The 16,639-nt window shown below is 55.0% G+C and overlaps 3 protein-coding genes across 4 annotated transcripts in view; 1 reads left to right on the top strand and 2 right to left on the bottom strand.

Moving 5' to 3' along the window:
- plekhg4 (pleckstrin homology domain containing, family G (with RhoGef domain) member 4) overlaps positions 1-5,542 on the top strand; it is a 19,905-nt gene extending 14,363 nt beyond the window's left edge. Inside the window, exons 10-22 of the mRNA XM_068740577.1 lie at positions 540-1,420; positions 1,590-1,839; positions 1,929-2,018; positions 2,135-2,359; positions 2,433-2,603; positions 2,676-2,856; positions 3,308-3,424; positions 3,506-3,647; positions 3,810-3,898; positions 3,978-4,141; positions 4,218-4,279; positions 4,379-4,876; positions 5,413-5,542. Of these exons, the coding sequence (XP_068596678.1) occupies positions 540-1,420; positions 1,590-1,839; positions 1,929-2,018; positions 2,135-2,359; positions 2,433-2,603; positions 2,676-2,856; positions 3,308-3,424; positions 3,506-3,647; positions 3,810-3,898; positions 3,978-4,141; positions 4,218-4,256 (2,349 nt within the window). The 3' untranslated portion in view covers positions 4,257-4,279; positions 4,379-4,876; positions 5,413-5,542. The remainder of the gene's footprint in view (positions 1-539; positions 1,421-1,589; positions 1,840-1,928; positions 2,019-2,134; positions 2,360-2,432; positions 2,604-2,675; positions 2,857-3,307; positions 3,425-3,505; positions 3,648-3,809; positions 3,899-3,977; positions 4,142-4,217; positions 4,280-4,378; positions 4,877-5,412) is intronic.
- A 761-nt stretch (positions 5,543-6,303) lies between these two features.
- rab8b (RAB8B, member RAS oncogene family) lies at positions 6,304-9,783 on the bottom strand. 2 transcript variants are annotated; one of them, XM_068739842.1, is made up of 9 exons: positions 9,563-9,783; positions 8,193-8,253; positions 8,027-8,087; positions 7,417-7,494; positions 7,050-7,139; positions 6,906-6,971; positions 6,781-6,831; positions 6,490-6,609; positions 6,304-6,396 (listed from the first exon to the last, which is right to left on the bottom strand). In XM_068739842.1, exons 1-8 carry the CDS (start codon positions 9,684-9,686, stop codon positions 6,520-6,522), a joined length of 621 nt encoding a protein of 206 aa, XP_068595943.1. In that variant the 5' UTR covers positions 9,687-9,783; the 3' UTR covers positions 6,304-6,396; positions 6,490-6,519. The 2 variants fall into 2 exon arrangements, with proteins under 2 accessions (XP_068595943.1, XP_068595937.1); XM_068739836.1 differs by lacking the exon at positions 6,304-6,396 and having other exon boundaries at positions 6,401-6,609.
- A 1,111-nt stretch (positions 9,784-10,894) lies between these two features.
- LOC137894340 (isocitrate dehydrogenase [NAD] subunit alpha, mitochondrial-like) lies at positions 10,895-15,208 on the bottom strand. The gene is made up of 11 exons (XM_068739825.1): positions 15,170-15,208; positions 14,513-14,569; positions 14,298-14,381; positions 14,109-14,223; positions 13,852-14,039; positions 12,324-12,457; positions 12,146-12,248; positions 11,940-12,004; positions 11,782-11,866; positions 11,558-11,710; positions 10,895-11,486 (listed from the first exon to the last, which is right to left on the bottom strand). Exons 1-11 carry the CDS (start codon positions 15,194-15,196, stop codon positions 11,403-11,405), a joined length of 1,095 nt encoding a protein of 364 aa, XP_068595926.1. The 5' UTR covers positions 15,197-15,208; the 3' UTR covers positions 10,895-11,402.
- Between the last annotated feature and the right edge of the window lie 1,431 nt (positions 15,209-16,639).

Genomic DNA, 16,639 nt, shown 5'->3' with positions numbered 1-16,639 from the left:
AGGTCAAAGGTCGATCCCGGGTCGTGGTTCTAGCTTCAGGGTTTAAGACGTAGAAATTTGGTCTGTTTTCGATCGTTTCTTTTTTCTGAACTTTTTTTATTCGGTGAAAATCTAAAATCAGTCGTCGGTTTGTAACCCGACCCCTGCTTGTGTAACCCGACCCCTGCTTGTGTAACCCGACCCCTGCCCGTGTAACCCGACCCCTGCTTGTGTAACCCGACCCCTGCCCGTGTAACCCGACCCCTGCTTGTGTAACCCGACCCCTGCTTGTGTAACCCGACCCCTGCCCGTGTAACCCGACCCCTGCCCGTGTAACCCGACCCCTGCTTGTGTAACCCGACCCCTGCCCGTGTAACCCGACCCCTGCTTGTGTAACCCGACCCCTGCCCGTGTAACCCGACCCCTGCTTGTGTAACCCGACCCCTGCCCGTGTAGCCCGACCCCTGCCCGTGTAACCCGACCCCTGCTTGTGTAACCCGACCCCTGCCCGTGTAACCCGACCCCTGCCCGTGTAACCCGACCCCTGCTTGTGTCCGCAGGCCTACGGCTGGGCGTTGGAGGGTCTGCATCGCCTTGCTGGCATCACCATGGAGGACTGTTCGCTGCCAGACAAGTGCCAGGCTGCGATTGGTCGCCTGGAGGACTACCATCGCCAGCACCCACCAATCCCGGAGGCTCGCTTCCAGGAGATGAAGGAGGCGGCGGTCGAGCTGCAGGGCGAGCGAAGCCTCCGCCAGTGGAGCTTCGCTTGGTCCAAGTGTCAGGAGGCCAAACAGATGTTTGACAGGAAGATGGAGGTGGCGCTCAGAACAAGAGACTCCGCCCACAGGAAGCGCTCCGACTCGTCCCTCAGCAAGACCTCCCTCTTCTCCCTCAACAAGAGCGTCGCCTCCTCCAGGAGAGCACTGTCAGGACTTTGGGGTGCCCACAAGACTCCGTCGTCCTCCGGCCCATCTGAGAAGGACGCCTCCCCCTCCTCTTCCTCCTCCTCGTCCTCCTCGCTGGTCACTTCCACCCCTATCAGATCCAAACACACCCCGCTCCTCCAGCGCCTGCTCCACAACTCCTCTTCAGAGGAGCAGCCCAACTGGGCCGGCGTCTCCTCCTCCAGTCCGAGCTTCTCCCGTCTCAGCTTCTGCTCCTCCTCCTTGTCCTCCTCCTCCTCCTCCAGCGGCCGGCAGCATCAGAGGAAGACTCAGAGCTTCGACTGTCCCTCCACGCCGGACGTGTCCCGGTACGGGCCGTGTCCCCGCCCCCACAATGAGCCGGGTTGCCGAGGGAACACGGGCGTGTTCATTCGGGGTCTGGAGGTCAGCAGCACCGAGGCGGCCGGCCGCACGCTGTCCCCCAGGGCGGGGCCTCACGGCTGGGCGGGGCCGGGCACCGGCTGCCTGGCCGCCGACCCCCAACCCAGGGCGAGGTGCGTACTGATCCGAAAGCAGATGCGTTGTCATGGTAACCCCCAAACGAAAGCTAACTTGCATTTACTCAAGCAGGACTCCCTCCGCGTCCTCCTGGACGGAGGACCGTCCTGCTTCTGTCTAAGTGGGAGGAGTTATTATGGGATGGCCTGCTGTGTGTCTCTGCAGCAAGCTGCGCCACATCGTGGAGGAGATGGTGACCACGGAGAGGGAGTACGTGCGCTCCCTGAGCTACGTCCTGCTCCACTACTTCCCCGAGATGGACCGGGCCGACCTGCCCCAGAACCTGAGGGGCAAACGCTACGTGGTCTTCGGGAACCTGGAGAAGCTCCTGGACTTCCACCGGCAGTTCTTCCTGAAGGAGCTGGAGGCGTGCTGGAAGCACCCGCTCAGGGCGCCGGACTGCTTCCTCAGACACGTAGGACACGCCTTTCCCCCCGCCCCCGCCCCGCCCCGCCCCCGTTTGTTCCGTCGCCCTGACAATGACCGGCCCGGTGTGTCCAACAGCAGGAGCAGTTCGGCCTGTACGCGCTCTACAGCAAGAACAAGCCCAAGTCGGACGCCCTGCTGGCCAATCACGGCGCCGCCTTCTTCAGGGTGAGGACCCCGAGGAGCGATCGGTGGCTCCACCTCCTGTCTCTGCCACCGTCTGATTGGTAGCGGCGACTGACCTTCCTCCCATGCCCCTCCCCCTGCCCCTCCCCCCTCTCCAGAGGAAGCAGGTGCAGTTGGGGGACAAGATGGACCTGTCGTCCTACCTGCTGAAGCCCGTCCAGAGGATGAGTAAATACGCCCTGCTGCTGACCGACCTCATGAAAGAGGTGGGCTCGGCTCAGGAGGCGGAGCTTGCGGCGTTGCACGCCGCCACCGACATGGTCAAGTTCCAGCTTCGTCATGGCAACGACCTGCTGGCGATGGACGCCATCAGAGATTGTGATGTGAGTTTGCTCTTCATCTTCCTCCGCCACCATCATCATCATCATCATCGTCTTTGTCTTCGTCTTCGTCCAGGTGAACCTGAAGGAGCAAGGTCAGCTGATCCGGCAGGACGAGTTCACGCTCTGGACAGGAAGGAAGAAGTGTCAGCGCCACGTCTTCCTGTTTGAGGAGCTCGTCCTCTTCAGCAAACCCAAGAAGATGGAGGGCGGGACGGACGTCTTCATCTACAAGCACTCCTTCAAGGTAAAGCGCCAGGCGTGGCCCCGCCCCCCCAGGTCACGCCCGGGCCGCGCTCAGCTCCGCCCTGTCCTCCAGACGGCCGACGTGGGACTGACGGAGTCCGCGGGAGACGACGGCTTACGCTTCGAGATCTGGTTCAGGAGGAGGACGTCCAGGAACCAGACCTTCGTCCTCCAGGCCGGGACGACGGACGTGAAACGGGCGTGGACCGCCGACGTCGCCTGCATCCTGTGGACCCAGGCCAGCAGGAACAAAGGTGGGGGCGGTCGCCGCGGGAGACGCCGTCTCACCGTCTTTAGAGATGCGTCTGAAGGAGACGCCGTCTCAGCGTCCGTCTGTCCGTCTTTAGAGATGCGTCTGAAGGAGACGCCGTCTCAGCGTCCGTCTGTCCGTCTTTAGAGATGCGTCTGAAGGAGACGCCGTCTCAGCGTCCGTCTGTCCGTCTTTAGAGATGCGTCTGAAAGAGACGCCGTCTCTCCGTCCGTCTTTAGAGACGCCGTCTCAGCGTCCGTCTGTCCGTCTTTAGAGACGCGTCTGAAGGAGACGCCGTCTCACCGTCTGTCCGTCTTTAGAGACGCCGTCTCAGCGTCCGTCTGTCCGTCTTTAGAGACGCGTCTGAAGGAGACACCGTCTCTCCGTCCGTCTGTCCGTCTTTAGAGACGCGTCTGAAGGAGACACCGTCTCTCCGTCCGTCTGTCCGTCTTTAGAGACGCGTCTGAAGGAGATGACGTCGATGGGAATCGGCAACAAGCCGTTTCTGGACATCCAGCCGAGCGCCGCCGCCATCAGCGACCGGGCCGTCCACTACATGATGAAGAGCCGAGGTGAGAGCAGCGAGCTGATTGGTCGGGCATGAAGGACGGCCCTCAAACCAGCGGTTATTGATTGGGTTATTGATTGTCCAGGTGCCAGGACACGGGCGTCCATCGCCGTCTCCGCCTTCGATCACTCGCACCCCTTTAAACGAGGCGCCGTGACCTCCGACCCCGCCACATCGGGACCGTCCTCGTCCAGCCTGCTGGGACCGCTCAACCTGCACCTGTACAGGTACCGGTCCAGACCAGGAGGGACCCAGAGACCTGAATGTCCCTCCGGATGTCCCAGGAGCTCGTCTCTGTCCCCCGGGGGTCGTCCCCACGTTCGTTTAAAGTGACCGGACGAGTTCGATACGTCCCGAGTCGTGTTTCTGACCTTCGCTTCCGTCTCCAGCCAACCCTACGGCGCCGGCGCCTCCTTCAGCACCTCCCTCACCGAGGAGGACGAGCAGGAGCACGAGACCAGCAGCCAGCCCTCCATGAGTGAGTGAACAGGAAGTGTCCTCTTCTCTGCTGTCCCGTCCCCCATTGACCCCCGCTGACCCCCGGCGCGTCTCCCCAGCCACGGAGAGCTCCGACTCCTCGTCCCGCTGCCTCTCCGGCTCCACCGGCTCCGACAGCGGCTGCGTCTCGTCCCACCTCCAGGAGGCGCACGAGGAGGCGAGCCGGCCCTCCTGCTCCCCGACCTCCAACACGAAGCACCTCAGCAGCCGGCGCGTCTCACCTGTGAGTACCTGCGGGAGGCGGGGTTCAGGAGGGGGAGGGGGGGGCGTCACCGAACTGAACTCGTCTCTGTCCTCAGGGTGCCGCGGCGGTCCTCAGCCCCGCCTCCATCGTGTGAGTCAGCGACCCGATGGGCTGACGGTAAGTGAACGCATCACCAGCGTGGGACGTCTGATTGGATGCATCAACAGTGCCTCTGTCTCTCTCTCTCTCTCTCTCTCTCTCTCTCTCTCTCTGCAGCGTCTCTTCCTCCGTTCCGTTTCTTCGGCACGCCATCGACGCCGTGGACGTTTTGTAAATAGTTTTTTTAGACTCGGTAACGAAGCTTCTCCGTAGTTTTACTCACAGCTGCTGCTTTTTGTTTGCGTTGCCGTTGGTTACGCTGACCCAGAGTCAGTCTGCAGCAGCTGGACCGACTGTACATGTGTATAAAGAAGACCCGAGCGTCTGTCACGTTTCCTACCTGAATAAAAACGGGTTTGTTTCAACCGAGGCGAGGCTGCAGCCACGTTTGTCACGTTCAAGGGGAGGAGCTGAATCATAGAGGAGGTAGGAGACGAAAGGAGGAGCTGGAGGAGGTAGGACATTATAGGAGGAGGTGGTGGATGGGAGAAGAGGAGGGAAAATAAGGAGGTAGACGAAAGGAGGTGGAGGAGAACACCTCTTCCGTGTTTGCTGAGGAACTGATGGGAGAAAACTGGGACCGTCCCCAACTGGTGACATCGCTGCCCCCTGCTGGTGAGTCTGACGCTACTGCACAAAGCTCCGAGTCTCGCGTATAATTCAAATCAGACTCATTGATTTTTAAAAGCTTTTTAATGTATTAAATGATTAGAACAGTCACAGGTTGAAAAGAACTTTAAGACTGACTCATACAAAAATAAGACTTCAAAACAGTTTGATATAAAATGAAAATAAAAAAACCTCCTGAAATGTTGAACACAAAGTCGACACACATTTCCTGTTAGAAATAAAACACAAAAGATTGAAACGCACCAACAACCGAAATAGCAGCTGATCGTTTATCGGCTCAACGGGTCAGTTTGAATCTGTAAAAAATAAACGTCAATGATAATCGATGTCAGAATCCATCAGTCCTTTAACCCGCCGAGGTCGACGGACGCTTCGCCGCCTTCCTCCTGTTGCATTATTAGATACTGTGTGTGTGTGTGTGCGTGCGTGCAGGCCGACCTCCAAAGGTTGAATCTCCATGTTTTCATGTCCGTGTTTAAAGTGCGGCTGAAGTTGAATTAATACTGTCGTTTTCTGAACAGGCAGAACTGAAGGTGCCGGTCAGTAACTCTCCAGACCAGCAGGTGGCAGCAGAGAAAGCACAAGCTATGATGTCACAGCGATCCCACGCCATCTCAGCTGATTGATTACTCCAAACCTTCTGAGTGTGACCTGATGACAGCCAATCAGAATGATCTCTACCCAGCTAAGCTCCGCCTCTGATTCGACTTGTTTTGAACGATTCAAAACGGAAATCGGAAACGGAAAAAAAAAAGCCAACTTCAATTTGTCTAAACAGATCAGCTGCAGATGATTGATTATCAGGTATAAACGTTTCCGGGTGCATCCGTAAAACCACCTGATTGATCAGCTTGATCGCTTCATGGACAGTAACTCTGAACCGTAGACGTTTGAGCTAACGACAAACGGATGAAGATCAACCGCTGAAAGGGAAAAGTGCAGCAGCTCAACAAAAACACTAATCGAGCGATCGATCAGCGCCAGAGATCGAATCTCCAAGGCTTCATTAAGGCTCTGTGGCAAATTGTAATAACGTTCTACATTTTATTATATACAAATAGTTTTGTTTTTTTATAGGAGGCACCAACTGGATAATTTTAGTCCTTATTGATTTATTAAATCAGTCTAACGCAACCGGAGGTCAAACCTGATCTACAAACAGTCACCGTGATGAGCTGATGAGCTCCTACGCTTTAAAGACGTTAAATTAATTGATCTGGAATAAAATACTTTGTCTGCTATAAATATAACTATTGACACTTTCTTTCTCCATCTTCGTAACTCTGCTGCGGCCTTTAAATGAGCTCAAACAAATGCGACAGAGTGAGACATCTCCACACTCCAGAACAGCTTTGGTCAAACTAAACACAAACAAAATGTCTTCATCATCATCGTCGTCGTCGTCACTTCAGTTTCCGTCTATAAAAATGTCTGATAAGATGACAAGCCAGAAGAGGATGATGAAGACGAAGAGAAAGCACAGGACAAGCAGGAAGAGGAGGAGCCTGTGCAGGAAGTAAGGAGGAAGGTTTGACAAAACATTCCCTGAACCCGATTCAGTGTAAAAAAAAAAAATGTTTTTCCTTGTTCCCACAGACCTGCCGTGCTCCTGGAGGAGGAGGCTCCGCCTACAGCAGTGTGCACCTGAAGAAGCTCTTTTTAGGGCGTGACTCTGTGATCTTAACGGGTCCGCCTCCACCTGAGGGGTTGCTGTCGTTCTGCAGGGAACAGGCTGAGCATTACTGGACCAGATCAGACCAACGCCCCCGATTAAACTAATAAATGCGTAATTAACGGCAATAAATGTGTAATTAACAGTAATAAATGTGTAATTAACGGCAATACATGTGTAATTAATGGTAATAAATGTGTAATTGACTAAACCTCACCATCTTTCTGTTCAGTCTGCTCATGATGTCTCTGCCGAGTGTGAAAAAGGCCTGTGGATGAAAACGGGCATCAGCTTAGCTTCTGGTTTAACCGACCGTGTCGCCAGGCTGCGACCGCCGCTCACCTCCTCCACGTTGATGCTGGACTTGGCGCTGGTTTCTAGAAACTTGATCCCGTAATCGATGGCCAGCTGAACAACAAGGTGATATTTAAGGTTCGTCTGGTAAATTAAACACCGATCGGTCCAGGAGGAGGTTAAAGTTCACACCTTCTCTCCTCTCTCTCGGGACACTTGTCTCTTGTCGTTCATGTCGCATTTATTTCCCAGAACCATTCGCTCCACGTCAGAAGACGCGTGCTGGAAACACACAAAGGTGGGGGTCATTTCTGTGCCTTCAGTCGTCTGATCACAACACAAATCATCTCACAAACGTTTGACATGTAAAACATCCAGCCACTAGATGGCGGCAGAGGCCAGGCTGCTCTTTGCCACATACTTTATGGTAAACGGTCTAAAAACACGTCAGACTCCGCCCACATTACGGGGCTCTTCTTGCTACACCTTCAGCTGCAGACCAACGCATCCCGTGTGGGTACGATCCCGTACGGCGTGATGTCAGAAGGGCGTGGCCTACCTCCTCGATGTTGCGTATCCAGTTCCTGATGTTATCAAAGGATTTCTCGTTGGTGATGTCATAAACCAGCATGATGCCCTGAGACGCGAGAGACAGGAAGTCAGCGCTGCTCCGAGGACGTTTGTCCCCAGCTGATGAGACGACACCGTTTTAGTCCCGTTAGCGGGTCGGGGCCGTCTGACTAGTCTGAAAAGCCACTAACTAGTCTGACCCGAGTTACTTCCTGTAAGTTCAGCGAGAGGACTAGTCAGTCATCCAGGAAGTTCACACGGAGTTCAACCCCCAGCCCTCTGGGGGCGCTGCTGGGACAGCAGAAGGACAACGTAGCAATGTGCTAACACTGCTGCTGCGATGCTAACGTTGCTATGGTGATTCTCTGAAGACACAAGTAGAGGCTCACAAAATTCAGCGATTTTTATGTCTGTAAAACACCGTTGTCATAGCAACAGACGCGTTAACTAGAGTCTCCCGCTCCTTTAAACGGGAACTGGGTCATCATACCTGAAGTTACCTGATGACATGTATCAGGTAACAGGTGCGACTGCATCCTGTCCTGTTTGACTGACATATGATCTGTCCAATAGAGAGGGAACCAGGGGGCGGGGCTTACCATCGCGCCTCTGTAATAGGCTGTCGTGATGGTCCTGAATCTCTCCTGACCGGCGGTATCCCTGCGTGAAGCACCAACATCCTGTTTGTCCTACAGTCAGGCAGAGTGGCGCTCCCCACACACAAACCAGCTTTGATATTGATCGGTAATCATTGATCGAGCTCACCAGATCTGGAGTTTGATTTTCTTGCCATCCAGCTCGATGGTCCTGATTTTAAAGTCGATTCCTGAAACGAGACAGATCAGTCAGACGCCATCAGCGGCTTCATCCCAGAGGTCACGACCTCGGACCGCTGCGATTGGTCGGTGGCTGAAACGCGGAAGGGGCGGGATGTCATGTTTAAAAGGGGGCGTATCATAAAACCTTTCGGTTCAGCCTCCTTTCGGTCCCGGAGGGGTCCGGTACCGAGCCGGTACCGAGCCGGTACCCGATCCGAGGACGGGACGCCGGGAGCGGCGCCGCGATCCCAGCAGACAGTTCTCGCTGCAGTCAGCTGACTGGGCGTGTCTCCGGGTGGCGAACAGGAAGTCACAGATATTTATAACGGGAGTTCCTTCCTGCTGCAGGAGAGAGAAAATGTGTTTCCAAGATGTCAGACGACTCGCTTTCCTCCACTTCCTGTTGAGGAGCGGCGTGACGCCGGACCGCCACCCCGACCCGTCCGGGTCTCCCTGGTCCTCGGCTCGTTGAGGCGGCGCCCACATTAAAACACTCGATTCCTCAACGGCGCTCCGTCTCACACTGAAGCTCTTTGTCTGTCGTACATCAATGATGACGTCACTTCCTGTCAGAGGTCAGCTGGCCCGAGACAGAGCGACTGCTGTCCGGCGGCGGCACCAGAGGATTCTGGGAACTCATGACGTGACCCTGGCGACGCGTCACCGCCTCGTCTGTGACATCACTGCTGTGATGAAACAGCTCCATCTGCAGGTCAGGCGGCCATGACAGAACCGTCATGATGACGTCAGAAGAACCGACACGCGCGCGCACACACGCACCCCAGCAGCGTGTCGGCCGAACACACGCCCCACTTCCTGTTTCCACTAGAAACAGAAGAGCGACACACTGATGCACCGGAAATGAAAATGTGCGTGCGTGTGGGCGCGTGCGTGCGCGCGCGGGCGAAGTGGGCTCGGTGATGATCTTGGACGTTTTGACACCGTTAACATCCTAAGAATATAATCGAGACCAGTTACCAGCTCCCTCCACTCTCCTGATGACGTCACTGCTCTACTGATGACGTCACCACGCTGACTTTCAACACACACGCCCTTTATGAAATCTGAACCCAGTCCAGAAGTCAGAATGTCCGGATCCGGTTTCGGCTTTGAGTTTCTGATTGAAGCTCCACGACCTCGCTGATCAGCTAATCAATGCAGGTGATCGGTAATTACTGGTCGGGTCACGGGCTGAAGTTCCGCCCCGCCCCCATCAGCGTTTTCACTTTCCCGTTTAGCCACCGTTAGCTCGAGAGCTAACAGACCCCGGCCGGTCCCTCACCGGGCCGGGCCGCCGGTCACCGGCAGCGGACTCACCGATGGTGGAGATGAAGGTGGTGTTGAAGGCGTCCTCGCTGAACCGGAACAGCAGGCAGGTCTTACCGACGCCGCTGTCACCGATCAGCAGCAGCTTAAACAGATAGTCGTACGTCTTCGCCATGTCCGGCAGCGCTTCCCGGTCCTTCCCGGTCCTCCCGGTGCTCCCGGTGATTTAACGGAACCTCCGGCCTCCTTCTCCGCCGCGTTTACTGGGAACGCTGGTTCTGCACTGGATTCCTCTGACAGGCGGCAGGAAGCGCTCGCGTATCAAGTTACCCAGAATGCATCAGGCGGACATCCGGTAGCAGCGTTTCAAAATACAAGTACAAAGCACGGACGTGGTTTTAATGAAGTGTAACGGAAACCAGTCCGACCCGTTAGAATATCCGTGTTCAAAGTGTACAGCAATAAAGCAGCTACGCGTTCTGTGTCGAAATCAATATCATAGAAACATCTAACAATATAGAATTATATTTAACATTATTACCTGATCACATCAAATGATCAGCTAGAACTGATCCAATCACAATGTTGATCAATGCATCAGTTTCCAGTCTTTATCAAAAAGTTTTACTTTGTTTTTGTTTTTTTACAGATTTTGGTGATTGTCATTAAAAAAATAAAATGTTGCCTTTGACTTCACTAAAGCGTCATCCCGTCTTTACTAATTCATATATAATTTTATCACAGTGTATTTGTTATATACTCATGTACCGTTTTGTTTAGTAGAAAGTAAAAGGCCCATGAATTTAACGGTTTGTTTTACACATTGACGTCGTGAGCTTTTATTTTGTAGGTGAAACAACCAGGAAATGGGGGGCGTGGCCAAAAGACGTAATGTAACAGATAACCGAACTGTATTACATGAAACGGAAAAAGATTGACATTGACAGTTTAACATTAATTTTTTTATTTAACATAATTTGCCTTTTTTTTTGCAATTTGGTTTTTGTTTTTGAATTAATGTTTAATTTTTTTTAAAGTCAGGCAGCGTGTGACACGCTGCAGGTACAGTTATTGATGATCAACACACTGACACAATCAGAATCATTGTATTTATCAGATATCGTCACGTTGACAAACTTAATTTAAAACATTTTGTCGCAAAGATCCAAAATGAATACAATAAATTAGTGCTTTTTAAGGGCCAGTGAATGTTTTAGAAACATCGTACACTTAACTGTTTCTGATGAAAGGCAAATGAATAATTGCTGAATTAAAATCCAGGTGTCGGGTTACATCAGCAGATTACCTGATTTCATTATTTACTTATCCATTTTATTTTGATTTCTATAAGCATCGATGTTGGGTCATTAAATAAAATAAATCTGAACCATAGAAAAGTCTTTATTTACTGCATATTACACCATATCAATAAAAACGTTAGATATTAGCTTTACGTCAGAAACTGAGGCGGAATCAGAGATAAAAACCGCCGGCTGTTCCTCCCAGCTGGTTTTAGAGCCCTGAATGGAAACCAGAGACAGAAGTCGTTTCTCTTTTACGTTTATATCTCTGAAAGCGAAGGCGGCGAGAAAAATGATAAATAAATCCAAAAAATAGAAACAATCCAGACGAAGCAGAACCGATATCCTGATCAATAACATGCGCGGTAAAAAAAAAAACTCAACATTTGTGCGCACGTTTAAGCTGAACATTCCATCATGTTAATCGATCAGGTAACTGCAGCAGAAGCCCCGCCCCCTTTCACACGCATCTCACTGCGTGGAAACACGAGAAACAAAACTTAAACCTGTAGCCCAGCCCAGAAGGCGGAGTCCCTGCAGGTCCAGACAGACCTGGGGGGGGGCGCCGGGGGGGGGGCGTCCCCCCTCCTTCACGCCAGATCCTGGATGCGGCGGCAGATCTCAGCTGTGAACTCGGAACACTTCGAGTTACCGCCCAGGTCCTTCGTCAGCACCTGAGACACGCAGCAACCACGTTACCATGACAACCCCGACCGAATCCACCATCGGACCGCCCCAGTCTCACCTTCTTGTCTTTGATGGTGTCGAAACAGGCCGTCTGGATGTTGTTGCCGAGGTCGTGGAGACCCATGTGACGCAGCATCATGACGGCGCTGAGCAGCAGGGCCGTCGGGTTCGCCAGGTCCATGCCGGCGATGTCGGGGGCGGTGCCGTGAACCTGTGGGCGGAGCAAACAGCCGTCAGGCGAGGACCAATCGCGAGTCACCCATCCGGCCGGGAGACACGAACCGATTCAAAGATGGCCACTCCGTCGGCACCGATGTTCCCGCTGGGGGTGACTCCCAGTCCTCCGATGAGACCGGCACACAGGTCACTGGAACATACAGAACCGGGTCAGGATCAGGCTCCGCCCACCCCAACGGGTCCAAACTGAAAGAGGTCGCCACCTGAGAATGTCCCCGTACAAGTTGGGCATGACCAAGACGTCGAACTGGGTCGGATCCTGAACCATCTGAAAGACCAGAACCCGTTAGAACCCGTCCGCAGAACAGAGGGGGGGTCCGGGTTCCCTCTCACAGATGGAGGCGGCGTTAGCCTAGCGCTGCTATGTGCGGCGGTCCGGCCCGGTCGGGCCCGGTTCAGGTGAACTCACGTTGAGGCAGACCGTGTCCAGGTACATCTCAGTGAACTTGATGTCTTTGTAGTTCTCCGCCACCTCTCGACATTTCCTCAGGAACAGACCGTCCGACATGCGCCTGGACAGACAGACGGACGCTTTGACGCCACCCGGACCGGCGCTTCGGAGTTCTGCGGCGGCCCGGCGGGCTCACATGATGTTGGCCTTGTGGACCGCCGTCACGCTGTTCCTCTGGTTGTTCCGGGCGTACTCGAAGGCGTACTCGGCGATGCGCCTGCTGGCGTCTTCCGTGATCAGTTTGATGCTCTGAACGACGCCGTCCACAATCTGAGACGGGGAGAAGACAAAAACGCCACGAAAACGTGAAGACCGGTAAAACCAGTGGGCCCAGGAGGGTTCCCACTGGAAGGGAGCTCCGGGACCGCGGCGAGAAGCTCGAACGGAACAAGAGGAGAGGAAATGGACTCGTTAGGGACCCGTCACAAGCAGGAAGTGACATCACAAACAGGGGCTGCCGGATTTAAATAAAGATTTATGATTTACGCTCCTTGTCGCGCCCGGCGCCGCTAGCGCTCGTTGTCGCGCCCAGCGCGGCTAGCGCTCTCCGTCGCGGCCGGCGCCGCTAGGCTAGCGCTCTCCGCCGCGGCCAGCGCCGCTAGCGCTCCTTGTCGCGGCCGGCGCCGCTAGGCTAGCGCTCTCCGTCGCGGCCGGCGCCGCTAGGCTAGCGCTCTCCGCCGCGGCCAGCGCCGCTAGCGCTCCTTGTCGCGGCCGGCGCCGCTAGGCTAGCGCTCTCCGTCGCGGCCGGCGCCGCTAGCGCTCCTTGTCGCGGCCGGCGCCGCTAGGCTAGCGCTCTCCGTCGCGGCCGCCGCCGCTAGGCTAGCGCTCTCCGTCGCCGCTAGGCTAGCGCTCTCCGTCGCGGCCGCCGCCGCTAGGCTAGCGCTCTCCGTCGCGGCAGCCGCCGCTAGGCTAGCGCTCTCCGCCGCGGCCAGCGCCGCTAGGCTAGCGCTCTCCGTCGCGGCCGGCGCCGCTAGGCTAGCGCTCCTTGTCGCGGCCGGCGCCGCTAGGCTAGCGCTCCTTGTCGCGGCCGGCGCCGCTAGGCTAGCGCTCTCCGTCGCGGCCGGCGCCGCTAGGCTAGCGCTCTCCGCCGCGGCCGGCGCCGCTAGCGCTCTTTGTCGCGGCCGGCGCCGCTAGCGCTCCTTGTCGCGGCCGGCGCCGCTAGGCTAGCGCTCTCCGTCGCGGCCGGCGCCGCTAGGCTAGCGCTCTTTGTCGCGGCCGACGCCGCTAGGCTAGCGCTCTCCGTCGCGGCCGGCGCCGCTAACGCTCCTTGTCGCGGCCGGCGCCGCTAGGCTAGCGCTCCTTGTCGCGGCCGGCGCCGCTAGGCTAGCGCTCTCCGTCGCGGCCAGCGTCGCTAGCGCTCTCCGTCGCGGCCGGCGCCGCTAGCGCTCCTTGTCGCGGCCGGCGCCGCTAGGCTAGCGCTCTCCGCCGCGGCCGGCGCCGCTAGGCTAGCGCTCTCCGTCGCGGCCAGCGTCGCTAGCGCTCTCCGTCGCGGCCGGCGCCGCTAGCGCTCCTTGTCGCGGCCGGCGCCGCTAGGCTAGCGCTCTCCGTCGCGGCCGGCGCCGCTAGCGCTCCTTGTCGCGGCCGGCGTCGCTAGTGCTCTCCGTCGCGGTGCCGCTAGCGCTCCGTGTCGCGGCCGCTGCCGTCGTTCTCTTAGCTCCACCCACCACATGCTCGATGCCGCTGTACTCGCCCTCCGTGTTCTCCCGGATGGTGACCAGGTTCACGTCGCTGTATGGCGTCTTGTAGCCCTCGATGGAGACGCACGGCCGCACGTTAGCGTAAAGGTTGAAGGTCTTCCTGAGCAGCAGGTTCATGGAGGGGTGCCCGGCAGCGATGGGCGTCTTCAGCGGCCCTGGAGGACAGACGGCCCGGGTTAGAGACCCGGGCAGGTGCAGCTCACCTGGATGCGGCTTTAGCTCACCTTTGAGTCCGATCTTGCTCCGGTCCATCGAGTCTTTGGCGTCGGGGGGGATCATCCACCGCCCTCCGGGGCCTTGGATGGCCGTTACTCTCCTCTCCTCCCACGCAATCGGCGCCTGGCGGCAGAAATCGGCGTTTGAGAGGGGGGGGGGGGTTCATCCGTTCTGGGCTCGCGTCCGATCACACTCACTTTAGCCGCCTCGAAGATCTTCATGACCGCCGTGGAGATCTCAGGTCCGATGCCATCGCCGGGAATCAGCGTGACGGTTTGGATCTGTGGGGTCAGAGTTCATCAACGCAGCGGCAAAAGAAACATCACTGATCTGTGTGTGTGTGTGTGTGTCTGTGTGCGTGTGTGCGAGTGTGTGTGTGCATGTGTGTGCGTGTGTGTGTGCATGTGCGCACCCCTCTGGAAAAGGAAGCCAATGACAGCGCGTGTCTCCTCGCCGCAGCCCGAGACAACTGGAAGAAATGACCCAAAGGTCACCAGAGGTCAACACAGACAGACCCAATACTCATCATTGATCAATAACCACATATCTGCTAACAGATCGATAGTTCTGCTTTACACTTATATTCTAATTCAGCTGTTATGTATCCAATTTATTTTAACTTTAACTTTCTTCTTACTTAACCTCAGATCATGTTTCCCGCCTCCATCTGAATATTATTATTATTTTACTTAAGGAAACTAATCAATGATTGAGATTTGGCGTCGACATCAGGCAGCAGTCACGATGCTAACGGCTAGCCTAGCCTCTGGCGCCGTTTCATCCCCGGTCGAACAGGACTCGAACGGAACCGGCGGCAGGTTTCACGGCGGTGGACGCCGCTGGTCGGTGGTCGTGACCGGCCCGGTATCACCCCCCCCCCCCCCCCCCCCCGGTTCGCCCGGACAGCCGCGCTAACGTCGCGTTGAAGGACACCGACAACCCAGCTAGCATGCTAACCATCAAAGCTAGCTTATCCAGCCGATAAACGGATCAAACACAGCGATCAGCTTCAGGCCGTTTGAAATATCCGCCGCCATTCTTATCGATCCATCGATCGTCTCGAACTCACCAGTGACCTCCAGACGCTGCCTGCCATCTCTGCCGGAAATCCACACTGAGATCCTCCCGTGAGGCGAAGCGAGGAGGTGTCACTCTGAGTCAATAAAAAAAGAACCGTCATCAGGGAGACGCCAGTGACAGAGATCCTATATTGAGCAGGAGAGTTCACTCGATCCAAAAAGCAACTGGTAGAAACAAGAGACCACAAACATTCAGATACAGGATTATTATTATCTGTCAAAGATAAGACGTTCATCTGTTCCACGTCAGCTTCATTCCACCGTTCATCTGTTCCACGTCAGCTTCATTCCACCGTTCATCTGTTCCACTTCAGCTTCATTCCACCGTTCATCTGTTCCACTTCAGCTTCATTCCACCGTTCATCTGTTCCACGTCAGCTTCATTCCACCTTTATCTGTTCCACTTCAGCTTCATTCCACCGTTCATCTGTTCCACTTCAGCTTCATTCCACAGTTCATCTGTTCCACTTCAGCTTCATTCCACCGTTCATCTGTTCCACGTCAGCTTCATTCCACCGTTCATCTGTTCCACTTCAGCTTCATTCCACAGTTCATCTGTTCCACTTCAGCTTCATTCCACCGTTCATCTGTTCCACTTCAGCTTCATTCCACCGTTCATCTGTTCCACTTCAGCTTCATTCCACCGTTCATCTGTTCCACTTCAGCTTCATTCCACAGTTCATCTGTTCCACTTCAGCTTCATTCCACCGTTCATCTGTTCCACTTCAGCTTCATTCCACAGTTCATCTGTTCCACTTCAGCTTCATTCCACCGTTCATCTGTTCCACTTCAGCTTCATTCCACCGTTCATCTGTTCCACTTCAGCTTCATTCCACCGTTCATCTGTTCCACTTCAGCTTCATTCCACAGTTCATCTGTTCCACTTCAGCTTCATTCCACCGTTCATCTGTTCCACTTCAGCTTCATTCCACAGTTCATCTGTTCCACTTCAGCTTCATTCCACCGTTCATCTGTTCCACTTCAGCTTCATTCCACAGTTCATCTGTTCCACTTCAGCTTCATTCCACAGTTCATCTGTTCCACTTCAGCTTCATTCCACAGTTCATCTGTTCCACTTCAGCTTCATTCCACAGTTCATCTGTTCCACTTCAGCTTCATTCCACCGTTTATCTGTTCCACTTCAGCTTCATTCCACCGCTCATCTGTTCCACTTCAGCTTCATTCCACCGCTCATCTGTTCCACTTCAGCTTTATTCCACCTTTATCTGTTCCACTTCAGCTTCATTCCACCATTAATCTTCTCCACTTCAGCTTCATTCCACCGCTCATCTGTTCCACTTCAGCTTCATTCCACCTTTATCTGTTCCACTTCAGCTTCATTCCACCATTAATCTGTTCCACTTCAGCCTCATTCCACCGTTCCTCTGTTCCACTTCAGCTTCATTCCACAGTTCATCTGTTCCACTTCAGCTTCATTCCACCGTTTATCTGTTCCACTT

Source organism: Brachionichthys hirsutus, chromosome 1 (genome assembly GCF_040956055.1).
Source record: "Brachionichthys hirsutus isolate HB-005 chromosome 1, CSIRO-AGI_Bhir_v1, whole genome shotgun sequence".
Lineage (NCBI taxonomy): Eukaryota > Metazoa > Chordata > Actinopteri > Lophiiformes > Brachionichthyidae > Brachionichthys > Brachionichthys hirsutus.
Note: the sequence above shows the minus strand (reverse complement) of the source record. Positions and strands in the feature narration are given on the sequence as shown.